Below are 26,911 nucleotides of genomic sequence, written 5' to 3' on the forward strand. Positions count from 1 at the left end.
CCTTTTGCTTACCACGTAAGAACTTCCTCCTCTCTGGAGTGTATTTGCTGAGGTCCTCCATTTTCAAACCTAACTCCCTCCCTATCCGAGATTTCCTTCATTTGCAAACGCATTCAAGCCGATTCTTCTTGGCGAACGCTATGGGTTTCGTTCAATTTTGCAATTCCGGTAGCAAAGTGTCCACTCATTGGATCTTGGGACTTACCTTTTCTCTTTGCTTCCTTTTGCTTATCTCATCCCGGGGATGCAAAAGAAGGAGATGGTGTCATTTTATCGACACCTTCATCTCCAGCATTTGTCTGTGTGGCTTCACGTTGAAATAATCTTCCCCATTGTTGGTTCGTATTAGTTCCCCACCTCGAACAATCCTTGAGGACGTTCCAAGCATGTTGCAACTTAAAAACTTCATTTTTTGGTGTTACTCTTGTCTTGTAAATTTCCATTGCTTTGTCACCCTATGCAAAAAATACATAAAAATAATTAGTTGCAAAATAATATTATGTACATGACAAATAAAATATCAAGAACAAAACTCACAATTTATGTGGCACTCCTTCCACTAGCCATGCCAACCACGGCTTTCTCCAAGCTTCCATTCCATAAAGTGCATGCTTTGTTGATAGTCTTCCACCGATCATAAACACCACTGTCGTCTCGCCTGCCGCCATTGCAATTTCTTGAAACTTTGCAATGATTTTATCCCACAAAACCTTGTTATTTTGATTTGTGTCAACTGTACCATCTTTGTTAACAGAAACCCATGCCAAGCATAAGGCAACATCTTCCTCACAGGTCCAATTACAACCTCTAATATGCTCTCTTGCCATGTTGAACAATTTGGAAATGGAAATAAATGATAGAAAGATAAATTGGAAGAATTGTAGGAGAAAATTGAGTTTTGTGTGGATGTTTGAACAAATACATACGTATTTATAGAGTTTTTGGGTGAATTTTGAGTTAAATAATTTTTTTTTAATTATTTTAGCCGTTGGATTTAAATTTGGGTCGTTAGATCTTTTTTTTACCATTAGATTTGATTATATTCGATCTCAGCCATTGGATTCAATGTATTTTAAAATAACATATTCTAAAAAAAAAAAAAATTTGAATCTGGACCGTTGGATCAACCAACGGTCCTTAAACCCCAGCCATTGGATATCAATTATAGTTGTTGGGATGATGATGCTAGTCAACAACCAGTTGACTGCGGGGCCCACCCCTGTCGGGAAAGTATTGCAGGCCCCGTGCATGGGGCACGTACGTGTGTGGGCAGGCCGAGAGTGGCCCAAGTTCCAGCGAGTCCATTCGCATGGGGGGGGGGGAGGGGGGAGTATTTGGCCCAACTTTGGTATTTGGCTTTTAGCCCAAAGATTTAGCTTGGGTTAGAATAGGTTTGAGGGGAAAATAGGAGGAGAATTTGGTATTTAACCCATTGTTGGAGATGATCTAATCAAAAATCATTTTTATGGACCCAAAAATACAAAAAAAAAAAAAAAAAAAAAATTAGATTCGCCCCTTTTGTTTATTAAAAGGAGCGTTGCGGATAGTCCCAATGTGAAACGATTTGCCACTCACAAGTCAATTTTGAAAAATAAAATAAATTAAAATAAAAAATAAAAGAAGAAAACTAGACGTTACAAATGACAACGGCTATATTTTTGTTTCAAAGTTTGAGTAGAATTCTGAAAGCCCCTCATTTTCAAATCACATTCCTTTCCAAGACTCTTCTTTTTCATCTTTCTCTTTCTCTAGCTTCCTTTCTCTCCCCAGTCTCATCGACTCTGTAAATCCAGATCAAATCTTGAATTCTTGAACCTTACAAATGGCTCCGACGCCGTCTTCTTCCAAATCAAACCACTCTCACACAACCCAGTTCAAGACTCCGCTATCCAAGCACCGCCTCCAGTTCCCGAAAGTGCACCCATCTCCGAACCCAAACTCCGCCGTAAAAGATCCACCGGCGGAGCACCCGGTCGAAGTTCTAGCCCGAATCCGAGACCACCCAGATCGAAAAGAACAACCCGCATCGGTTCTCCAGATCAATCCTCAGAGGCAGAGTATTCGTGTCCGGGCCGATTTTGGGTACAGGGATTTCACGCTCGATGGAGTTTCGTTATCGGAAGAAGACGATCTGGGGACGTTTTACAGCAAATTTGTCCAGTCAAGGATTGACAGTGTGAAATTGGGAGAAAAATGTACGATCATGATGTACGGCCCAACTGGGTCGGGCAAGAGTCACACCATGTTCGGGTGTTGCAAGCAGCCTGGGATCGTTTACAGGTCGTTGAAAGATATTCTCGGGGATGGGGAAAATGCCGGCGGTGCCGCGGTTGGGTCGTATGTGCAGGTCACTGTTTTAGAGATTTACAATGAGGAGATTTATGATTTGTTGCCGAGCAACAGCGGCGGGGGATTCGGGTATGGATGGCCAAAGGGCAATGGCTCCAATTCTAAGGTGAAAATTTTAGCTGGGTCTCTCTTTTTTTATCGAGTTCTTGATGATTTATGACTCTTCCATCAAATTTTCTCTCTGTAGAACTGTAAGTTTGGATTTGGAAATGGGTTTTCTGCAAGTTTGAATTTTTAGATTTGTTTGTGTTGGCTCACTGTAAATTTCATTAAATTGGTTGTGTTGGCTTAAATTGGAGAGAACTTATTATATCACTCTTAAGACTGTCAATTTTTAAGGATAAATTATTGTGAACTCAGTGTAAATTTGGTTAAGCTGCTTGTTGGCTAAAATCAAGGGAAATTGCTCCAGTTCTAAGGTGATTTAATTTGGATTTCGAAATGGATTTTCAGTCAAACTTTGGATTTTTAGCTTTGATTGTGTTGGCTCACTGTAAGTTTGGCTAAGTTGGTTATGTTGGCTTAAATTAGTGAGAACTAATGTACAAATCTTACGGGCTGTCCTTGTTTGAAGGTACATAGTTTCGCTGCAATTTTCTGTACTAATACTTGTGTCTGCAGCAATTTTCTGTACTAATACTTGTGTCTGCAGGTTAGGCTTGAAGTTATGGGGAAGAAGGCAAAGAATGCAACCTACATTTCTGGAAACGAAGCTGGGAAAATTTCAAAAGAGATTCAGAAAGTGGAGAAAAGAAGGATTGTTAAGAGCACCCTTTGCAACGATAGAAGTTCTCGAAGCCATTGCATGGTAGATTCCCTTGAACTTTCAACTATATGGTAATTCTTTCCGAGTATTGTTATGTCACCAGTTGGATGTGACTTGCTTTCTATTTCTGCACAGATAATCCTTGATGTCCCAACAGTGGGAGGATGCTTGATGCTTGTGGACATGGCTGGATCTGAAAATATTGAGCAAGCTGGCCAAATTGGGTTCGAGGCAAAAATGCAGGTAATTTCTCGGTGGTGGTGCTTAATCTATGCTTGCATTGTTGCAACAATTTCTTTGGCATTGTAACGATTGCTTATTTTTGCTTACATTGAATTCACAGACTGCAAAGATCAACCAGGGAAACATAGCTCTGAAAAGGGTGGTTGAATCCATTGCCAATGGTGATTCTCATGTGCCCTTCAGGGACAGCAAACTGACCATGCTTCTACAGGTAACTTCTATTCACACTGATGCCGGTTACTAAGGTTTATACGGTGCCTACCTTGTAAGAGTATGTGGATGATGGTTCTTACGTTCTTTCTGTACAGGATTCTTTTGAGGACGACAAGACAAAAATCTTAATGGTCCTGTGTGCAAGTCCAGACCCAAAGGAGATACACAAGACAATCTCCACCCTTGAATATGGTGCAAAAGCAAAATGTATTGTCCGCGGACCTCATACGCCAATCAAGGACAAAACTGGGACTGAAGATTCATCTGCAGCTATTTTAGGATCAAGGATTGCTGCCATGGATGAATTTATCCTAAAACTGCAAAGGGAGAATAAGCTCAAAGAGAAAGAGCGGAATGAAGCACACAAGGAGCTAATGGATAAAGAAGAAGAGGTTGCTGCATTGAGATCTAAACTTGAGCTTATGGAAGGGAAGGGATCAGGGGCAAAGGAGGAAGAAATCAACTTGAAGGTGAATGAAGTGGCCCAGACTCTGAAAAATGAGTTGGAAAAGAAGTTGGCAGAATGCCAGAGAATGGCGAATGAGTTTGTTGAACTCGAGAGAAGGAGAATGGAAGAAAGGATATTGCAACAGCAGCAGGAAGTTGAAATGCTGAGGCGGCGGTTGGAGGAAATTGAGCTTGAACTTTGCCGCTCAAGCTGATGGAAATGGTAAGGAAAGCGGGTCAAAGGAGCCTGATGGAATGCAGTTTGCCAAAAGGTTGTTAGGAATCTATGCCAGTGATGATGCAGGAGGAATGGTAAAGTCAATGGATTTAGACATGGATGATCAAGAAACGTTTGCTCGGGAGATCAAATATGTAGGAGTGGTTCCTGGGGTTGCTTATGCATCTGACAGCAATAATGTAAACACTGCACACATTGATTCTTTTGAGCCAAAATATGCTGACAGGGTATGCCTGAGCACTGTTTTTGAGGAAGAAGAAATGGAAGAAGAGGAAGGAGCTAACAAAAATATGGAAGCTGAAGAGGTTGAGAAAGAAGTTATAGAGGAAAAGAGAGTGTGTATGGTTGATGGATCTAGCTTCAGGAGTAATTATAATGTGGACTCCCTGACATCTTTACCTCAGGATTATCAAGATACACCAACTGTGCTTCGGCAAAGCAGAAATCCAGAGGAAGAAGATAACAATGGAAAACCAGATGATAGGCTTGTCAGAATCCGCAACATATTTACACTCTGTGGAGATTACAGAGAGATCTCTCAGCATATCCCACGTCCAGCACCTACTGTTGCATCAGTTAAATCAGAAAATGAGCAGAAACTGGCAGAACCAGAGACAAACAAAAGCCGAGTGTGTGACGAGACAGCATTGGCCTCCAAGGAAAACTACGACCCTTTAAATGAGGGCACTGACTCGGATACTGCAGAAGTGTATGTGAAATGGGAAGCTTCAAAAGAAAATCCAGGGAAGTTCATTACAACACTTAAGGTTGTAAAAAACGCAACCCTTGCTGAGCTCCGAAAGTTGATTGAAATCTATCTTGGTGCAGACAATCAAGCATTCACTTTTGTCATGCTTGGAGTTGGGGTAAGTCTCAAACCTCTTAACATGCTAGGCTACACGGTCTATTTTCTCTTACAATTGTATCCTGATAAATTTCCTATCATCCATAGAATGCAGCATGATAGGTTGCAACTTATGCAGTTCATTAGTATATTTTCTGTTTTCGATAGAATGCTCAAACATAGAATTCTTTAGCTGATTGAGGAACACGAAAAACTCCATCTAACTACTCTGTGGATACTTGACGCGCAGGACCCTAGTGGAGCATCAGGTAGCGAAGGAGAAGGAAGCAGCAACTCAGACAACAAAGCTTCCCCTACACAACAATCAATCAAATTGGTACCTGGCCTGCTTGAGACCACTGAAGGGAATGCAAAGCCCAAGTAGGCTTCTCCCATTAAGTCCCCTACCATTGAAATTGCTGGAAAACAGGCTACCAGTCACTCCGACTTCCTGCTTCTCAGTCCAAGGTGGTGATTGTACGACACCCAAAGTAGCACCAAACTTAGGTTCTACTCCATATGTTACTGTCAGAAGACAGTAGTAGTACTCAGACAGTGCAACTTTTGTAATGAAAACGCACAATATATTATATGAATGTGTTTCTTTTGATACATATTACTGTTCTGATTACATCATTTGACCAAAACTGTCGTGCCTAAGATTACGTGACCACTGAAGGTGCCTCTCTCTGACCAAAATTGACCTATACACCGCGACTCGCTAAAACCATAAAACCTATTTTTAATGAATTAAATTCATGAAAACATCATAAGAATGTACAACGGACAATTAGATGCAACAATTAAGGAGTTGGCACATCTCAACTTCTCTGCCACCTGCTGATCTATCCTATTGTGTCATGGACTCCAGCCAAGGTTCTCTGAAGACCAAAAATCGACACAGGTTGGTTGCCATTCTTGTTCATTGTTGTCGTGGACGGTGGATCCCTCTCAAGTATCGAGATGGCATCAACGTATTGCTGTATTATTCCACTTTTATAGTGTAATCTAGTTGGTGTGAGTACATGTTTTCTGACGAGTGACAGAAAGAGAAATGAACTTCTTGAATCTTGATGGAATTAAAGACTGTTTGAATGGTGGAATAGACGATCAAAAGCAACAAACAATTTTGCAGTCAACCAAAAGGCATTTAATTGCAAGCAAGCAATAGATTTGTAGCTTCAACAAGTTATATTTCTAAAGGAGAAATCAAGGAACTGAACATTAAACATAAAAGTTGATCTAATACTAGAAAGATTATTACCAGACATTGGCGTCACTTGACATTCGGACAGAATCAACCCTTTATGTGATTTTCAATCGAAGAGATGTGATGTCGATTTTTGTGAAAACACCAAGTGGAAAGATGGTTAAATTTGAGGTTAAGGTCTTGTAAACTGTCCGGGATGTCAAGGCAATTGTTGAGAGCTTTATAGAATGCCTTGGATTTCTATGACACTCCACTTTAGAAGTTTTGCCCCTCTGGTTTCAGATATTCATTAAGATGTGGAGTGGGAAAACCATTACACTTGATGTGGCACGAAAGAGCACTGTCAGAGAGATGAAGGACAAGATATTTTGCAAGGTTAGAGTGCGAGTTCGTGTTCAGAGTATTGTAGTTGCCGGTAAATGCCTTGATGATGAATGCTGTCTTTCAAGTTACAACATTCAGAAAGGCTCCACTCTCCACATGGTTTTGGGTTGGCGAACCAAATTCCCCTATCATTCATCATTCACAAGAAATTCAAGATAGAGTTGAACTTCTGTCAGGTGCTATTCGAATCTTTTCTTTTGGTTTCGATGAAGATGTATAGTGTTTACCATTGAAAGTTGTATATAAAATAATCTCCATCTCATCCTATATGTTTTGCAACAGATTTTACTGTTTTTCTTTTCTCATATTTTCAGATTACAAAATTAGATAGATAAAATCGATCCAGTCAGTTATCAGTCAAGAAATATAGTGTTCAAATAGTAATTCATACGGTCGCATATAAGAAAAAACGATCTAATTTGAATGCTCTCACTTTCCGCAACACACAGGCTTTGTGCTGTACTTTTATCATTAATTATAAGAGCATTCTGTTGTTGCTTACAAGGTTTAAGTACTTACATTTGGCTCTGGAGAAAAGGATCTTGTCAAGTTGATCTACAACCGGCAGCGTAAGAATGCCTTGATTCACAAGGAACAAAATTTTGGAAACAATCTGAGTTCTCTAGAACGAATTTTCGTTAGAACGATTAACATTCAGATATATGAAATAATTTATTCTTGATTCTTTCATGAAATCTTTTTTTACAAGAGGAGGTTTTACAAGAAGAGTTGCATAAAAATTATGCATAGCAGCACTCAAAGTCCTTCGGTGAATGAGATGAATGTCCGCCGGAGACTGAATCTGTTTTTGACATAAATTGGAGCATGGATCCCCTCTTTTATTGTGGTGTTTTTGACCTCAATTGCTTCCTCTTGTCAAACTGAATTTTGAGATGGCAGCAGAATAAAATCTTTAGGCTGGAGAAGAACCTCTTACGCGAGTTTGGAAACAACATGAACCAAGAAAAAATCCTCTGATAGAGTGAGAGAATCAAACACCGGGCTGTCGTAGACTCATTCGACTCTCAACTTTGTTTTGACGTATTCTAGACGCAGTAAGAGTGCATAAATTGGAAACCAAACTTCTCAAATCTCACTTGCAGCTTTGCAAGTCACAGCTATCAACATGACAAATGAAAAATAAAAAATGATCAATGAAGTAAGCAAGCAGAAGTCTCACATTTTTGGTTTCGAGGGTTTATGTTAAGCCCTCAATTTGTGCATTTAGTTCACGTTATTCCCGCCAGAAAACCCCTCAGAACTTTTCGCTTCTGCCAAAACGGGGTGCATTGGACTTTCGGTACTCTTGCATGATCCATGCTCCGAACCTTCCAATGAAATATCGGTCATAGAATTCTGGCCTTTTGATCTGTTTGCCCTCCTTGATGACCTCGATGACCCACCTTCAGATGACCCCTTTTTCCTCCTTTGCTTTGGTATTCCAGGACGGTCTTCTCCGGGTGATTCCGATCCAAGATTGTTAGAATTCCGGCTTTTTCTTGAATGACGGCTACTACCTTCTTTAGACTCATGAGATGGAGTACCCATTGCTCCTTCCTTGGAGCGATGGCGCCTAGAATGCTTCTTTGACCCATCAGAGCTCTTCTTGGTTTGGGAACCTTCAGATTCACCTGTGGAATGGTGCCGAGACCTTGGAATGTCATTTTGCTGCACCAATTCTTGGGCAGCAAGGCTTGTTTTATGCATATCTGCAAAAGACAGTGATCAATGTTAATGTCGCGTCAAAATTTTGACATACTATGTTGTCAGATTGTCAATCTGAATAGGCAAGGCTAATACTATGAGGTGGAAAAGATATGTAGTGTTAGAAAAACTGGCAAACCTTGGGAAGCCAGTTCTTCAACAGTCAATTTCCCCGTGGATGGGACTTCCGGCGAAGCACCTTTGAAATCATTCATCTGCAAGATGAATGTCATATAGTCACAATTTTATGTAAAATGGGAAAAATGTGCATCAAATTAAGAATGATCAACTGGTGTGCTTGGATGTTTAAGATCGAGAGACAGGGAGAGAGAGAGAGCGACTTACCCAGCTCGGAGTACTTTTTGTAGACGGACCATCCCATCCAATGTGCGCAACATGCTTAACATCTGTGGGAAATCCAATTTGTATGTCATCATCTTTCTCATCTGCAAAATTTGTAAAACTTGGTCAATCCCCTTGCCCTTTCTTTTCAATTTCTGGTAAAAGATTATTCATATCACCCTGAAGAAATTAAGCAAAAAAAAAAAAAAAAAATCCTCCAATATTTTATTTTGCACTGTTAGTTCTCTCTGACGACAGGAACTGCATGCTAATTTCACCAAGAACATCTGTTGAAATGAGACACTGCACAACTATATAACCAAAACTCATGACAAGAAACCAAATGAATTTAATTAATGTTCGAAAAATCAATTGAGATTGCACGTACCAAACATTTGCGAAATGTATCTGAGACCTTTCAAGAGGCCCTTCACCTTGGTTCCCATTTTGTTGGTTCAAGTGCTTCAGGACATGCACTTCCGAAGAAATCTTCAGGCAGGAAACTAAGTTGCAAGTGTAGTGCGCACGGACAGCAGCGCTTATTCTGAACGTCAAATGCAAAGAAAGCAACAACGTGTATGACAAGCTCCCTAATCATGAAAACCACAAAAAGGAGAGAAGAATCAATACTACCACAGCAAATTGGAAACTCCACTTCCCAAAGAATATTCATTAGTTGGTAGTTCCCACACTGTTTGCGAAAATTTCCTAATTGATCCCAATTAACGTAACACAACAATGTCGAACCCACCTCCCCGTTGATCCAAAAGTATGTAACACGAAAAATCCAAAACACAGAAAATATGTAGGGTTTGGTACCTTGAGAAGAAAGGCATTCAGCATAGTACATCAAGGTTTAGCAATGTGAAGCAGACATAATTATAAATGTTGCCAAGCCAACACAAACAACCCAACTGGGCAAAGAGAGGTCTCATCTCTTCTCCAAAAACCAATTTACAAATTCAGATTTGCAAATGTGGAATGTGGTGCCATGGGGCCTGAACTAATTTTTTCCGTGAGTCGGAAAATCCGAAAAGAATCAGAATTGAAATGAGAGCACAGGTTTTGTTGGATGATCCGGCGGCGATGCAGCGCTCGTTTCCGGTGGCAGGTCATCAAAACCTATAGCTCACCGGATTTTCGGGTGCGAAAGTGAGAGAGAGAGAAGTAGAAATGGCCAGAACCATAGGCTAAATTTGGGCGAGAGGGGGCCTGTTAACAGTTTTTCAGTGAATGCGCGGCAAAGGCGGTTGGGAAAAACAATTGTGTGGCGGTTGTGGAATTGTACTAGTTGCTCACATCTCATTTATCCTCCTCTTCCTAATTTTTGGAGTATCTTTTAATTCATCCACAACAACTCACTACAATAAATCATTTGTATAATAAAAGAATAAAATTTGCAAATTACCATGTCTTCCTAATTTTTTTTTTGAACAAACAATATTTATCTACACTGGTAAAAATTCTTCCTTGGTGAGAATCAAATCTAATACCTCTTATTTATAAGTGAAAAGGAATATCATTAGACCGTAGTGCTAAGTGACTCCTAATTTATTTATTTATAGGTACAATTGAAAAATTTGTTTTATGACATGTTTACTTGTAAAGTCATGAATTGGGAAGGTTAAGAATATAGGAGATAATGAATTACAATTGAATTAAGGGTAATACTAGGAAGACTAAATTTGTAGACAAAATTTGCAAACTAAATTATATGTCACCAATAAAAATGAGCACTGTTTATCAACGCTTAAGAGAGAATCCAATTATCAACTTGCACTTCATTTAGTTTACAAATTTAATCTCCCTAGCATTACTCTTGAATCAAATATCTACCTTATTTAATCATGACCGAAATATGTTAGGAATTTTAATACATTGTGCTCTTTTTCTTTAATCAACAGAGGCCAAAATTTGAGCTTGAGACCCATTCCGGCCCATTGTACTCTCATCCAACATAAATTTTTGTTCGTGCCCTTATGAACTCTATTTGGCGGCTCCAAATTAGGGAAGAGATCCTTTCCGGATCTCTTCCTTCAAAGTCCATGGAAGTGATTTGGGTCATTGAAATTTGATACAACGGCAAAAAATTATTATAACTTTTAAAAGTTTTAACTAATTTCTTTGTTTTTGGCCGTTTGATCAAATTTCAAGAGCTTTGGATCACTTGATCTGTGGGCTTTGGAGGAAGAGATCATAGAGGATCTCTTTCCCCAAATTAGGACATGATCAATTGCCACATTCGCATACTTAACTAGTTACCTACACTAGTCGTGAGTGAGGATCCTCGCCGGATCCTCCAATCACATTCTTTCATCATACATCGTGCGATCATTTTTCATCAGATAAAGAATTTCCAATAACTTTTTACTGCACAATGTACGATAAACGGATGTAATTTGAGGATTCGACGAAGATCCTCACTCGCTAGTCGTAAAATTTGATTAGCGAGTAGTTGTACATTTTAGATTAACGACATTGTAGATCACACATACTGACGCGAACAGGAAGCACTCACATCAACAACCACCACCTTCAAACATAAGATTAAAAGATGAATGAAAGAAAATAAATTAGGGTTGTAATACCTCTGATGGAGAAATTTCATCTAGTATAAGTGGATTCTACTCTATTAGGTCTAGTGCACAACGTGGTTAATGAAGTTTGTACAAATCTAAAGTGCAACATGTCTATACAACCTATAAGAGTACGGAAAGGTTAATACCCTTTTACGAACTAGCTCATGTCTCATTTACGAGCTAGCCCAAATGGTGAGACAACGTAGGAAGGCGAAGATAAGTCAAGAGTTCGATTCTTTATAGAAAAGAAATCCATATGCTAGGATTTCGGGAAAGGGAACACCACTACCTGCATCATCCATCAGAGGGTTGTTCTTTAGTTTCATCCAATCTCTCATGTCAACCTAAGCATACAAGAAGAAAGCAGGATAATAACTCAAGGCACGAGTGGGCAACGAGCATATAAAACCACATAACAATCAGATACTGTGTAATAAACATCTATAAGTAAGAATTAACATTAAACATAAAATCTAATATCCAAGTGCAGTGTAGGAAAAAGTTGCATTATTTTTCATATTTAAAGTTGAAGGATTGGGACATAATACGGACATGATCCATGGGTACAAGCTTCCTCTCATCAGAAAACCGTCTCAATTACGAAGCCTTCAAATCATCCATGCCCACACTAGTCTGTGTAAACAGAGTAAAGTTCGTCAGCATATATTAACATTTTGTGATGGCAAATCAGTTGATAATTTATTGTCTTCCTTTCTCGTTGTTTCTAAATAGAAAATCAACGGAATTGCAACTCAAGGAAATTATGAAACTTCCCTTCCAACTGAAGGATAACATCTCAGAACGTTGAGTTTTGCTAATCTTACAAAACCTGAGTGACCTTTTAGTATGATGAGTTTCAAAGGCAACAGTTTGGGAAATTTTCAAAAATGAGCATTTTCCTAACTCAATCTTATGTGGCTAATTGATGGAATAGAGTTTCTTTTTTCCTTCAACTTCTCCATACACATCTATTTGTCATTCTAACCAATTATTGTGGTCAATCTATGGCAACCTTCTCATAACTAAACGACGATGTTATAGAAAAAGGCTCTCACTCAATTCGGCAACAGAATGAAACATCTTACCAAAAACTTGTGATTCTCTTGAAGAAGAGGTGTAAAGGCATCGCAGAATTTCTCTATATCACCCATGACATCGCCGTTGCCTTCTATCACCTCCATGAACTTCTTTCTGTCAGGAGCAAGCTTCATGGCAATCTATAATTATAGTGACTAATAAGTCCAAATTTGAAGAGGAAAATGTTCTCGTTCGCAGGGCCCAAACAAAATAAAAAATTTAGGCAGTAAAACACTTAAAAGGAAGCACTGAACTTGCAGAACATAATCGTCTTAATACTATTTTAGGTCCAGCAGAAAAACATCAAGGGACTAAAAACAGTATGAAAACTGGTAGTGCATCAAATAATTGAAGGGATATTGGAGACATTACACTGAAAGTTGAACTAGCAATCCATCCATGCCATTTTTTCAGGGTCTTGCCATAGGAATCTGTACAAGCCTCTGACATTGCCCAATCTTGATGCTCCAGTAAGTTCCGGAACAGCTCTACCAAGAAATCCATTGCTCTGAAAATGAACAAGAATAGTATCATGCATATGAGGTATCACTATTTCAACAAAGTGCAAAATCATAAAAGCAAAAAAGCAAACGTTAATGATCATATTGATTACCTTGTCAACCAAAGAAGACCATTGGTGCAGCTGGATGACGCTTTTGCTGTTTTCGCTTCAATCTCAACTTGTACCAAACTGTACAGGAGGTTGAATGCGGCAGGATTGGATTCATATTTAGATTCCAATCTCTATACAAACAAAAAATTGTTGAGAGCGAAATTACAAATGGGCACTCAAAATCGATCAACTAAAAGATGGTCTACTTGTTAACATACATAAAACCCAAGGGACGTCGTTTGTATTGGAATGATGCATGAAAAATAGATCATTCAAGTTAATCAACATAAAGCATAATTCTACTAAACTCACAGCGCACCAATGGTGAAAATACAAGTAAAAGAACATTCTTACCGTTATGTTACCTCCGATGTCTGATTTAACAAGGGTCATAGCAGCTCCAAACTTATCTAGCATCAGAATTTGGAATTGCAATTCATAAGCAGATAAGATCAAGCCCAGAACAAAATAACCAATCTCAAATTATAAAATTTTAACAAATGGGTAGCTGGCATTATGCTTAAAAACCATGTACCAACAACAATCGTGCCTTAAAGAAAGCGAAAACCCGGTTCAATTTCTAGGATCAGAGCAAAAGAGGGGGCGAAATGAACCTATAATAGGTAAAATCTGCTTGCAGACATCCAAGAAAGGCTTGGTCAGAATCTCTCCTTGGTCGGACTTGACAGTCTTGAATCCTTCCAAAGCGGGAGCAAACACAGTGCCCTCCATCTTCTTCCCACTTCACTGCGCAATTCATATCACCAGTCAAATTCACAACACAACAAGAGGTAAAATTTACAAGCAAAGCTCAAATCTTTAAGTCACAAATAGCTTAATCGAAGCAAGATCCAGACGAACAATAAATGGGTAACTGAGATAGAGTGAGAGGAAGATCGGAGCTTACGTGGAAGTTGCTGGTAGCGGTTCGATCTAAGTGAGGCTGCAGAAATGGTGAGGATCAAAATCGAAAATCAAAATGTGGTTTGCGTTGGATTCGATTATTCCTGAAATGGGAAAACTATGGTGGAGAAATTGCAATGGGAGAATCGGATTCTTGTTCTGAGATTTGAATTGCTTTGGAAAGTGAATGTTTAAAAGAAGTGAAAGGGATTTGACAAATTGAGTGTTTGGGGGACTATCCGCGCATCAAATACGAATCCGCAGCGTCCGGGATCCGAAGACGTGTTGGATTGGCGAAAGGGGTAACCGCCAGCCGGCTCAAGCGGGTTCGTGGCCGTTATAATTTTTTTATTTTTTTTCTTTCTAATATGTTACTTTTTGTTATAAATAAACAAAAGTTAGAGAGATAACCTTTCTAAGGACATGAGCGAAGTAGGTGCAAAATATCACACTATGACTTTAGTAGCTATAACACAAAAAAAGATGCAAGATAAAAAGAGGGAGGGATATTGATATTATTTCTCTTGCTTTCTTTCGTAGTTCATTTGATAACAGACGAAATACTCTATTTATAGAGCGACTCTCGTAGTTACAACCATCAAAATACAATGATGATACTTAATACACAGTCTCTGGGCACACGTGTGAGGGACTAATTACATCATATGCATTTACTTAATAGACTAGTCTCTTGTCACACACGAGGGACTAAATGCAGCATATGCATTTACTTAATACACTAGTCTATTGTCACATCCTCATGTGCATGGCAATTTGCTCTTTCATGTTTTATCCTCTACCATGCAAGCAAGCAAAAAAAAAAGGCTGACGCATCTAGAGAAAGGATAACATTCCTAAATTTTGAATTGTTCTAGAAGCATCAGGGCCATATTGAGTCGTACGAGCGTTCTTGGGATGGAAAGGCTAAAATAGAGGAGGAACACAACAAGGGCTTTGAGGATTCTTGTCGACTAGCAAAGGGAAATGAACCGCGTCAACCATAATGGAATTATTTGACATTTTATTGTTGTGCAATGTATTAGCTAAGTATTTTATGATAATAAACATGCGTACTATGTATCCTTGTTATATGCACATAACATGCACATACCATGCACATAATATGCATAATATCATATGCACATAATATGCCATAGGCACAAGACATGCACACCTTATGTACGCAACATGTACAACATATGCACGTCATATGCATACATTGGGAAAATTTTAACATTTTTTGTGATATGTTAAAATGGTTTTAATAGGGACTAAATTTGTTTCTTTTCCTTTACTTTTCTTCAAATTTAGTAGTCATGTAATTTGTGTTAGTAAATGGAAAGGGAGAAGTTTTTTTGTTATCATTAACAATGTTGCTTTCTTACATGAAAAGGTGCACAACACAAAGCATGAACAAAGCATACTTAAGTCCCAAAACCCGATGTCATAGGTTCGAATCATATAAGATGTGATTTTGTGTCCTTGTTCACTACATTACGTCAAAATAGACTACAATAATTGAGCACAAACCCAAATTTAACCTCCTTTATGCATCTCGTAAGCATACAGTGTATAGTTTTCTGGAAAAATTGAAGCCAAAGCTAAGAAATATTTGACCCCAATCATAGAACCCATGAACTCACAAAATATAGGTAAAGCCAAGAAACCCAGTAGCCATAAAACATACGAACCCAGAAATTAACACTCATAAATATTGCACTTTGAAATCAAAACCCATAAACAAACCTTTAAAAAATTAAAAACATTATTCCCCAGATATTGTAAAGAAACCGGCATCACTCGTACTGGGCTTTGACTCATGTTGATTCATCCAATCCCACCTGCGACCTTCATGAGATCTTTGTGGATGAATTATTATCCATTACACACCAAGCTTTTGGGATTGCGAGTTGGGAATTGTATTGCGACCTAAAAGTTAGATGCGATATGAATCTTGGGTCACCAATTTGAAAACAAAGGACAGAGAGGACTGGTGAAAAGATGGCCATCGGTGAGAGAGAAATGGTTGCTGCAAGTGAGGTGGGTTGTTAAAGGGTGAGTGCATCGTTAGGGTTCTTCGCCAGAGAGAGAGAGAGAGAGAGATCAGAAAATGGGAGGTAATAACCCATTTATATACAAGGGCAATTAGGTCATTTCAAGGTGTAGAAGAATCCTATTTCTGTCCAGCGAATGTGCATGGCGTGTGCATGTTCTGTGCATATTAAAAAAACCCTATTTTTGTCTCAAGATTAAGAAAATGTCCAATTTTGTGGTATTTCCCAAAAATTATTGACATACCTGTTTTTCTTTCAACAATGAGAGAATAAAATGGTATCAAACTCGTCATGCATAAAATTTGAATTTTTGACCTCTAACATACAAGTAAAATAAATATCGCTCAATCGTAATACTAAGTGTTAGTATTGACAAACTTGTTGAATTATACATGATCTCCATCAGCCAATCAGAAAATAAGGAGAAATTAAATTAATTAGACATTCCACTCTAAATTGATTTAAACATTTTATTGAAAATTCTTAAGTTTCAAAGCTCATCATCTTAATATAAAAACAAAGTTGAGAAATACAGAAATTATCATGTGTTCTAATAATTAAGGTAATTAATTTAGAAGAATTTGGGAGGGTATTTGATGGCATTCTTGACAATCTTTTTGGAGGCAGCATCAGCAAGATCAATGCCGCATATATCCGCCAACCTGATGAGGTAAAGAAGCACATCAGAAAGCTCTTCTCCCAGATGCTCTTTATCTGATTCCTTCCAATTTGGCAACCCTCTGTCCACCTCTCCCCTCCACTGGAAGATTTCTGATAGTTCTCCTACCTCTCCCACCTACACATGCAGCATCTATCGTGTATATTATAGCAACCATGAAAATTATTTATTTGTTTTCATATTCCATTTCTATATATTTTCAACCACTCATGCATGAATGGCTTAAATTCTCTTTTTGCAATCATAGTTTTCTAAAAATGTACACTAGGTAAAAAAAAGAAGTTAAATGAAAGCTTTCCACATATTAGGGAATGAAATTTGCAACACCCAATATGCCGCCTTAGCCTACACCCCCTCGACCCGCCTACTTGGGTCTTGTATGGATATGCAGGAAGGGGTCCTGATGTGAGTCAAGGAGAGTGTTACAGCCACTACACGTTGTTAGTTGTCCCCAGTGCGTGCCAGCTTCCCTAATCAGAAGTCATCCAAATCTTTCTGAAGGAAGTGTTCAAATGGTGAAAGTTGAAAGATAAACTTTAAAAAGTACGATCTGTCTGTGGTATCCGACCTCAAAAGTTTGCAAAAGAGTATTGCATGCATTATGCATGCAAAATTGGAGCAGGGAAACCCAATTTCATATTTCAGAAACTGCTAACCCCACTCATATTTGAATGAATAAGGTTTACTGGCGTTGGCCATTCCCGAAAGATAGCTTATGTTAAAAAAAATAGCAGATATAAATTAAGGCAGTTGACCAGAGCATGTCCATTTAAACCCTAGTTTGAATTCTCATTCCCGTAAATTAAATAGTTTATAATTATCAAATAAAGAAACACCAACAAATCAATGAAATGTACAGGTCATGCACGTGTTTAGGAAATATATGTTTGCATCTACAAAGAGATGTATGTATGTATGTGGCAAAGGAACAACATATTCCAACATGTATATACGTATATGTATATATACTTATATTCTTCAATCTGTGAACTTGAACCACACAATAAAAAAATAATCATAATAATTAATATAATCGAAACTCACAATACGAAAATATAAGCATCTTATGTCCTCAAACCATTTTCCTAGAGCAAAGAAGATTGCATGACCCAAGCGTAAAAACTAATGACAGAGAAAAGTAACACAGAAATGCGTGGTTAGGCAGAGAGAGACCAATGAACTTGTTAGACATGCATCATACATAGAAACATATGCAGTGTCATGGTTACCAAAACAAATGATGATCGTAGAATTGTAATGGGAAAAGATTTAATTACCATAGCCAGGAGTAGGTTTCTGGGACTGTGGTATTTCTCCCAATCTCTAGCCTTGGCAAATTCCTCAAGCTTCTTAGAGAGGTCCTTGAGACTGATATTCTCTCTTTCTTCTTCTGCTGCATTAATCTCTTCTCCTTCTCCCATTTTTCACTCTCTCTTGGGTTTTTATTTTTTTGCAGAAGAGAGGGACTTTTTATAGCTTAAAAAAGGATGAAGGTACAAATTTTATTTTTCTCTCTTTTTAAGGAATAAGTATCTTGTATGCTAAAAAATCAAAAAATAAAAATAAAAATAAAATCAAAAAAATAAATAAAAGAAGGAAAAGGATAAAAAGTCTAAATATGCCGGCCCCCAGTCGTCCTCATGTTTATACCAGAGATTCCTCACTGTCCCTCCACTGTGCAAAATGGCCAACTTCAATGCATATAATTAGTAGAGAATATTCCATAACTACTTACCATGGATGTCATGTTTGATCAGCAACCATTACGAATGTTATTAGGGTCGGCCCTAAGAATTTTAGGGCTATAGGTGAGCTATCGAAGTGGGGTTCTAAAGTTTTTTGACCTCTGATCCTTTGTACATTGATATGTATAAAAAAAATTCGCTAAATAGATTAAATATTCTATTTCTACATCAAATATCGTTAAAAGTTAACATCAAAAGAATTATGATATTCCCTACTTTTTCTGTATTTTCATGTTATTTACAAGATATATAAAATTTTTGTAGCCCCCCGAAGTGGGAGCCCTAAACAGGCGCCTACATGAACTACCCTCAGAATCGGCCTTGGATGTTATGGCCGGTCCAGATCGTATGTACTTACGTGATGGTCATTCATTTAGTGATCCAACCACTAATTGGATTTAGGTACCTCATAAGGGATTTATTTCCCTTAATTCAAAATGCAGCAATTTTTTTTTTTTTTTCGTGCCACGATATTTTTTTACACTAAGGGGAAGAGCAGTCACTAGTAGAAAAAAAGCTTGAGCGATGAAGAAGATTTTGTCGCATAAGTGTAACTTGCACCACGGAAACACACTTAGGTTGCACAAACAATAGAGAGGTACCGATGGAAGTGTTTTTCCTCGTTTGATGACAAAAGTTCGGCTGAAGCGTCCGCCAAACTTAGGTTCGATATAGGGGTATTGGTGCGGAAGCAATGTTCTACCAAGTTTAAGTCTTGGAAAATGGTGCCTGTGTACTTGAAGAACTCCATGATGTAGGAGTTATCGGTAAGTTTTATTAAAGAATGTGTAATTGTTTTTGTTTAAAAATAATATTTTTGCGATAACTAATTTAATTTTATTGCCATTATAGGTTGTTTGGGATGTTGATGAAACCGATGAGAAGCAGCAGAAGTATGTGGACGACCCTTTTAAGATGCAGTTTTGGCAGTGGAAGTTCGATGTACATTGAGCTGCTGATGCCGATGCCCCAGAGGAAGAGTGAACTTAATTTGGTTTTTTTTTTCTTTTTTTTATTTATGAAATAATATTTATTTGAACGTTATGTTGGACTTTTTTTTTTTTTTTTAAATGTATGTTACATGTACGGCTTAAAGTTTACATTAGTTGTAATATATATTTTTGTTAATAAATTAGTTTTAATAAATATTTTGGTAATATATAATTTGGTTTGATAATTTTAATTGGATAAAAAAAATTTTACATTAGTTAGAAAGATAACGGAAAAAAAAGAAAAGAAAAAAAATAATGCAACTTGCGCGACAAATATAGTGTTTGTTGCATAAATAGTTTACATTATTAAATTATAAAGAAAACAAAAATGAGAATTGTGCAAAAAAAAAAAAATGACACTTGTGCGACAAAGTTAGAATTTGTTGCGCAAGAAGTTATATTTCGTCGCGCAAAAGTAACTTGCGTGACGAATTCTAACTTCGTCGGGCAAAGTGATTCTTCCAAAAGTAATCTTTATAACGTGACTATAGCTGCAGAGGCAGAAAACTGCAGATTTCGCCTCTGCACCTTATTTCCCTTCGTTTTTCTTCAATTTGAGATCTGTCGTTCCCATTTTCTCTCAATTTCTTCCTCCAACTAAATCTCTATCTTCTCTAGGTTGATCGAGCTATTTTGGTGTGTTTGGTAAGGTTTTTTTTTATTTTCATTTAAAAGTCTCATTCATACTAACACCATAAAAATAGTTGTGTATATGGATATTGTGTGTGACTAGCGCTCGGTGGATAACGATTTCGAGGGTATTTTCTTTGTTTTATTTTTCAAAAATATAAATTAGTTAAATTATATTGAAATTATGTTGTTATGTTTATATTAAGTTGTTAAATTATATTTATTACAATTTTGTTTTTTATGTTATAATTATGTACAATGTTGAATTGTATATGCACAAATTTGTACGTGACGTACAAATTTGTGTTGTGATGTAAAGAGTTAATTGTAATTAACTTTGTATTTGTTTTTTTTTTTAAGTAAAACTTAGTTTCCTGTTTGAGGATTAGTTGGATGCCGCGCATGGATGCGAAAGCATGGTTGCGGTCCAATTGATTCTTGAATTGTCTCATTATTTGGATAGTTTGGGAATGCAAAGTTATGACGTGTAGTTTATGGTTGAAGGATTAGGTTTCGGTCGTGGGGATTTCGGTGTCATCTATGTACGTTCTTCGGGTGGCACATAGGTATTTCATATCTATGTCGTGCACTTGAAGAACTGTACAGAGATGCTGCCGAAATTTCTACACGTCGAAATCTAATCTGAACTAGTCGTAAATTACGTGACATAATTTTGCATTCCTGAATAGGATAGGGCCTTTATCGGAGGCATAAGGTGACAAGATTATGTTGAAGTTGTTGTGATTGTTGTACTATTATTGTGGTTGCAGGAATGATAGACAGAACGTGCATACAAAACCTAAACAGATGCGCCAACAAATACTTGAATGGAGTTGAGGATTTAATTGACTTTACACATACACACAGCCAGGGTGCAACTAGAATCCGGTGTCCTTGTAGGAGGTGTAACAACAAGTTAAGGGAAAGTATTGAAAATGTTTGATTTCATTTAGTAAGGAATGAAATGGTAGAGACCTATAATATCTAGGAACCATCACGGGGAACAATTGGACAATGCTTCGTCTTTAAACATGAGAAGAGTGGGCAATGTTGAACCTAATATTGATCCTAATGAACAAGTCATGGAAATCTTAAATGACGTTTTTCCATTTACGTCAACAAATACCAATAAGGAAGTGGAAGATGACATGCCTACACTAATGGATAGTGGAGAATTCGAACAATATGAAAAACTATTAAAAAATGCCAACCAAGAGTTATACCTAGGGTGTGAGAGATTTTCGATTTTCACAGCTATTATGGAACTAATGCACGAGAAAATAAAGTATCGTATGTTTGCCGAAAGACTATAGAAAAGCCCAAAAGGTGTTGAATGGTCTGGGATTGGGTTATGAAAAAAATTCACACTTGCAAAAATAATTGTGTATTGTTCTATAAGGAGAATAAAACGTTGGATAATTGCCTTGTATGCAATGAGTCGAGGTTCAAAATGACATCTCAGAATAGATTGACGAAGATCCCACAAAAAGTCATGCATTATTTGCCTTTGAAGCCTACGTTGCAGTGATTGTATATGTCAACGCATACTGCAACCGACATGAGATGGCATAAGGAAAAATGGGTAGATGATTATGTCCATAGGCATCATGCAGATGAGGAGGCATGGAAAGAGTTTTATCGAACGTTCCTTGATTTTGCTACTAATCCTTAGAACGTTAGATTGGGACTTTTCATTGACCGATTCAATCCGTTCGGGGTTCTAAACCAACACCACAGTACTTGGCCGATTTTCGTATTTCCGTATAATTTGCCACCATGTAAATGTATGAAAAAAGAATATATGATGATGATTCTATTGATAGCTGAGGATCCTGGTAGGTCAATCGATGTATACTTATGGTCGTTGGTGGATGAGCTAAAGGATTTATGGACACACGGTGTGCGCACATACGATAAATGTTGTAGCAAGATGTTCACTTTGCAGGCAGCAATGATGTGGACTATGAACGATTTATGGGTGGAGCATTAGGGGTTATATGGCATGCCCTGTATGCAAGGAAGACATAACATCTAGTTGGCACACCGGAAAAGTTTGTTACCTTGGTCATTAAAGATGGTTACCATAGGACCACGAGTGGCGAGAGAAGGATAAAGAGTTCGACGGGAAAAAAGAGTCTCACCTCAGACCTAGAGAATGGTCCAGTGATAAGATTTTGGAACAGCTTAACCATTTGGATTTCGTTTCGTTCGGGAAAAATATTAGTAGGACTATACTTTCTACACATATGAACTAAGTCTATGTTTTTTGAGCTCCCGTATTGGTCAAAACTAAAATTGAGACACAATCTTGATGTTATGTATGTTAAGAAAAATGCATTTGACACATTGGTCGGCATAATTCTAAATATCGAGGGCAAGACAAGGGACACGATCAAAGCTAGTCTTGATTGGAACGAATGGGAATTCGATAGGGTTTATGGATGAATAGGGACAGTGCTAAAGGCAGAAGGGATCTTGCGTTTTTTTTCCATGAAACCGAATGACAAAAAAGTAATTTTAAAGTTTTTATCGTCTGTAAAGTTTCTCTATGGGTATGCTTCAAATATCACACGTTGCGTGAACGCTGACGAGGGTAAATTAGCTGGACTAAAGAGTCATGACTGCCATGTGGTTTTGCAACGCTTACTTTCTATTGGTATTCGACATCTCTTGCTAGCTGATGTAGTGAAACCAATCATGTTGTCCAGTATTTTTTCACAATTGACGTCAAGATCGTTGCGAAAGACAGACGTTAATCAGTTATGTCATGACATTGTGCAAGTTCTATGCAAGTTTAAGATGATATTTCCTTTAGCTTTCTTCATAAGTATGATCCACGTGATAGTTCACTTGCCGGATGAGGCATTGCTTGCTGGACCAGTTAACTTCAGTGGTATATAATCCTTGTCATTTTTATTAATCAATACCTTACGATTAGTAAAATTTGTATCGTATCGTTTTATTTTGGCAGGCTTCTCGAGAGACTTGAAGAAAAGTGTATGAAACAAAGCAAAGCCCGAATGATCAATTATACAAGCTTGGGTGCCATATGAGACGCTTACATTTTGTGGATGTATTTAAAGGATGTGGAGACAACTTTTAATCGTCCTCCTTGCAATAATGATGAGGGTGTGAGAAAGGAGAAACTTTCAGTTTTTGCCCAAATCGCTCGACCATTTGGAGATCTGATATAAGGCGAGTCATTTTCCAAAATGGACATAGAGGTAGCACATTGGTTTGTACTCAATAATTGTGACGAGACACAATCATACCTAGACGAGTGTGAAGATATGATGAAGCAGGCACATCCTTCACATTTGTATGCCAAGAAACACCTGTGAATTGTTTCTGCGGTGGTTTCTTGAATATGTAAGTTTGAAGTGTTTTGTATTGGACATATATATTGTACCAATTATTTTGCTGGAACTAACAAATTTAAGTGTTTGTGTAATATTAGGTGAATCAATTGAAAGCATCAAATTCCCCAACATACAATGAAGAGTTATATAACTTGGTGTTCAGACTGATTCGCGTTGAATTGTTCTTGGGTTGCCATGTTAATGACATCAAGTTTTTAGGGGTTGCACAAGATGACAAGTTGTGTACGCAAAACAACGGTGTTCATATCCCAAGTGGAGGTGAAAGTACAAACATTGAATTCTATGGCAAACTAACAAGTGTTGTGCAATTGCTTTACAAAGACCGATGCCAAGTGATCCTATTTAAGTGTCGATGGTTTGATACAAACCCAAATAGGCAGGGAAGTGTTAAAAGAGATCATGGATTACTATCAATGAACACTACCAAAACTTGGTACGATGACGACCCTTACATCTTATCAAACATGGCAAAACAAATTTCGTATCTAGATGACCCTAAAGCTGGGAGGGGTTGGAAAGTTGTTCAGAAGATGGATCATAGGAACGTGTATGCTATCGGAACAAGACCTAGTGATGACAACATCGACAATTTCGTTAACTAACGTCTAGAATCTTTGATGGAAATTGGTGCGGAAACACTCCGAGATACTAATCTTATCCAAGAACCATTTCCGATAGAAGAAGTATTTTCAAGTGAAATACCGATTCAATCAATCACAATTAACCACAGTAATCTACCGTGATACGATGGTCCATTGCGCACAAACGATGATGGTGACGTACCTATCGATGATGAGGAATGGGACACTAAAACTGATTGTAGCGACGAAAGTGAAAGTTATTATAGTTCGGATGAAGATTAATGCAATTTATTTGCAATTTTTGTTGTAAAACACATTAAATGGTTAATGCATTTTATTTTATATGTGAATTACTTTGTAAATAAATTTGTTTTATTAGTATTTTATAATAAATTTTAATCAAATTCTACAAAAAAAAAAAAACCATTTTTAAACATAATTGTGCGCCGCACAACACTTTTTCATCACGCAAGTGTTTTAATTTTGCACGGGTAGATTTGATTTTTAGACACTTGCGCGACGAATACCTAGATTTCGTCGTGTAAAGGATATTTACATGATGAAATATTTGTGCGATAAAATCTAGGTATTCTTTGCGCAAGTGTTAAAAAATTAAGGCCTTTTTTTTTTTTCGCAGAAACTTTAAAAAACATCGTGACGAAGTTTTTAACCTTGCGCGACGAAGCCTTCGTCACGTAAGCTTCTAAGTATTTATTCCCATGTATTGGCTTCCCTCCCTCACTTCTCTCTTATTCCTTTTTTTTTTCTCAATACCCTCTTTATCCTTCTTCTTTCTCTCCCGATGCGATTGCAGCCCCTCTCTCACCCTTAGTTCTTCTTCCCTGACACCCTATTTCACCCTCAAAGCCTCTCACTACCACTCTCCGTCGCTCACCTTATCTCTCCGTCCCTCTCTGTCACTTACCTCGTCTCTCCGTCCCTCTCTTAGGCTGTTGCGTCTTCATCTCCAGGAGGTAATTTCCTCTTAATTTTTTTTTCAATTTTCTTTATTTACCATGTTAATTAGGGTTTATAGATTAAGGAGTTTTTATTTTTTTTTAATTTTTTTTTCAAATTGGGAGTTAGAATTAGGGCAGTGGGGGTTAGATTTAGGGTTCATAAATTGGGGATTACATTTAGGTTTTTAAATTAGAGTTTTTAGGGTTCTTAATTGGGGTTAGATTTAGGTCTTGAATTAGGGGAACGATTTTGGGTAGTGAGGTTAGATTAGGTTTTCTTAAATTGGGGGTTAGATTTAGGGTGCTTCACTGGGTGTTAGATTAGGGTTCTTAAATTAGGGGTTAGAATTAGGACAATGGGTTGCAATTAGGGTCCTTAAATGAGGGGTTAGAATTAGGTTTCATAAATTTGGGGTTTTCTTTAATTTTAAGTTAGGGGTTAGAATTAGGGCAGTGGGGTTAATTGAATTTAAATTAGGGGTTACAATTAGGGTTCTTAAATTATTGGTATCTGAATTGAAAGCATGGGTCAGTGTTAGTGCGTATTTAATTGTTGTTATAATGCTATGTAGTCATGTTCAACATGTGGTCGACTTTACTTTCTTAACACTGAAAAAATGTATGATTGGATTAGGGTTCTTAAATTTGGGAATTTTCTTTTTATTCTAAGTTAGGGGTTAGAATTAGGGCAATGGGGTTAAGTTTAGGGTGCTTAATTTATTTGGGGGGGGGGGGGGGGGGGGGGGGGGAGGATTAGATTTAAGGTTCTTAAGTTAGCGGTTAGTTTATTTTAAATTAGGGGTTACAATTATGGGTCTTAAATTTGGGGTTAGAATTAGAATTCTTCATTTAGGGGCTAGAATAAGGGTTCTTAAATTTGGGGTTTTTTTAATTTTAAGTAAAGGGTTAGAATTGGGGTTGTGGGGTTAGATTCAGGGTACTTAGTTTACGGGGTTAGATTTAGGGTTCTTAAGTTAGGGGTTAGTTGATTTTGAATTAGGAGTTAGAAATAGGGTTTTTAAATTTGGGTTTAGAATTAGGACAGTGAGTTGGATTTAGGGTTGTAATGGTTTATTCGTTTTAAATTTAAGTAGAAGTTATTATGCATGTATTCGATAATTTTTATCTTTGCAATCTAACAAATTTATTTCCAATTTTGTAGGTGTCACAACTCATTAGAAGCCAGAAGGCGATGACGATTTCACCTTGTCCGAGAACTACACCTCGTCCAACGACTACACCTACTACTGCCGCAACTGCTCCAGCAGAGATGGATCATAGGCCGATGAATCTGATTGACCTAGTTGGTCCTCCAGTCCCATAGGCGCCGACATCTTCGACTTCTTCGGTGGCGCTACCTATTAGCGCCTGACGTGCTCACTGGCGCCCCTGCACTCCAAGGTAGATGTCGCCATCGGGATCCACAATCGATGCCTTGGGTCCACAGCCAAGTATATTATCCTAATTTACTCCCTTATTCCCATATTAACTTAGTTCTGTTATTTTAGGTTCAATTTGTTAAGTTATGTCATTTAAGGATTAAAAAGTTATTATATATATTGTTTATTGTTGTCATCGTTCCAAACCCATTATTAAACAGTTGTCATCATTGTGTAGGATAAATATATTGTTTATGTTATTTTTAGGGTTTTGGGAAATGTTTTAATTATAGGGAGGTTCTGCCGAAATTTTGGTGGAATTTGTTCTTAGTTTTAGGTTAACATTAATTTTTCATTTCTTTGCAGCCAAGAAAAACACCTAGATACCTTGTCAGCAATTGAAGACGGCGAAGGTCACCCAGGTGACCAACGATCATATCACAATTAGATACGATGAGCGACATTGGTCCACAACATTGGGCACGTCGTGCAGACCTTTGCCCTATGCGGTGGAAGTCTTGGAAGGCGATGCTGGAGGAGGTGAAGAACATGGTGTGCAATCATTTGTCAGTAAGTATCGTCGCCTTTTTAATGCTTTTC

The 26,911-nt window shown here is 37.7% G+C and overlaps 3 protein-coding genes and 1 pseudogene across 8 annotated transcripts; 1 reads left to right on the forward strand and 3 right to left on the reverse strand.

The window, feature by feature from the left end:
* The first annotated feature begins 1,479 nt into the window (after window positions 1-1,479).
* Window positions 1,480-5,712, forward strand: LOC103948692 (annotated as a pseudogene).
* Window positions 5,713-7,357: 1,645 nt separating this feature from the next.
* Window positions 7,358-11,150, reverse strand: LOC103948693 (CRIB domain-containing protein RIC7-like). 3 transcript variants are annotated; one of them, XM_048584597.1, is made up of 6 exons: window positions 9,560-11,150; window positions 9,129-9,330; window positions 8,744-8,844; window positions 8,538-8,613; window positions 7,875-8,403; window positions 7,358-7,575 (listed from the first exon to the last, which is right to left on the reverse strand). In XM_048584597.1, the coding sequence occupies exons 2-5, from the start codon at window positions 9,184-9,186 to the stop codon at window positions 7,919-7,921; spliced, it is 720 nt and encodes a 239-aa protein (XP_048440554.1). In that variant the 5' UTR covers window positions 9,187-9,330; window positions 9,560-11,150; the 3' UTR covers window positions 7,358-7,575; window positions 7,875-7,918. The 3 variants fall into 3 exon arrangements, with proteins under 3 accessions (XP_048440554.1, XP_048440553.1, XP_048440552.1); XM_048584596.1 differs by having other exon boundaries at window positions 7,358-7,740; XM_048584595.1 differs by having other exon boundaries at window positions 7,358-8,403.
* Window positions 11,151-11,295: 145 nt separating this feature from the next.
* Window positions 11,296-14,078, reverse strand: LOC103948694 (glycolipid transfer protein 1). 4 transcript variants are annotated; one of them, XM_009359750.3, is made up of 8 exons: window positions 13,917-14,078; window positions 13,624-13,756; window positions 13,364-13,419; window positions 13,010-13,140; window positions 12,769-12,904; window positions 12,405-12,536; window positions 11,872-11,952; window positions 11,296-11,608 (listed from the first exon to the last, which is right to left on the reverse strand). In XM_009359750.3, the coding sequence occupies exons 2-7, from the start codon at window positions 13,739-13,741 to the stop codon at window positions 11,917-11,919; spliced, it is 609 nt and encodes a 202-aa protein (XP_009358025.2). In that variant the 5' UTR covers window positions 13,742-13,756; window positions 13,917-14,078; the 3' UTR covers window positions 11,296-11,608; window positions 11,872-11,916. The 4 variants fall into 4 exon arrangements, with proteins under 4 accessions (XP_009358025.2, XP_009358026.2, XP_048440555.1 ...); XM_009359751.3 differs by having other exon boundaries at window positions 11,296-11,663; XM_048584598.1 differs by lacking the exon at window positions 11,296-11,608 and having other exon boundaries at window positions 11,708-11,952; window positions 13,624-13,751.
* Window positions 14,079-16,422: 2,344 nt separating this feature from the next.
* LOC103948695 (dCTP pyrophosphatase 1-like) lies at window positions 16,423-18,279 on the reverse strand. Its single transcript, XM_009359753.3, has 2 exons — window positions 17,923-18,279; window positions 16,423-16,762 (listed from the first exon to the last, which is right to left on the reverse strand). Exons 1-2 carry the CDS (start codon window positions 18,064-18,066, stop codon window positions 16,538-16,540), a joined length of 369 nt encoding a protein of 122 aa, XP_009358028.1. The 5' UTR covers window positions 18,067-18,279; the 3' UTR covers window positions 16,423-16,537.
* Window positions 18,280-26,911: the final 8,632 nt, after the last annotated feature.

Source organism: the organism of the source record quoted next, unplaced genomic scaffold, assembly GCF_019419815.1.
Source record: "Pyrus x bretschneideri cultivar Hongxiangsu unplaced genomic scaffold, Pyrus_bretschneideri_v1 Contig21, whole genome shotgun sequence".
NCBI lineage: Eukaryota > Viridiplantae > Streptophyta > Magnoliopsida > Rosales > Rosaceae > Pyrus > Pyrus x bretschneideri.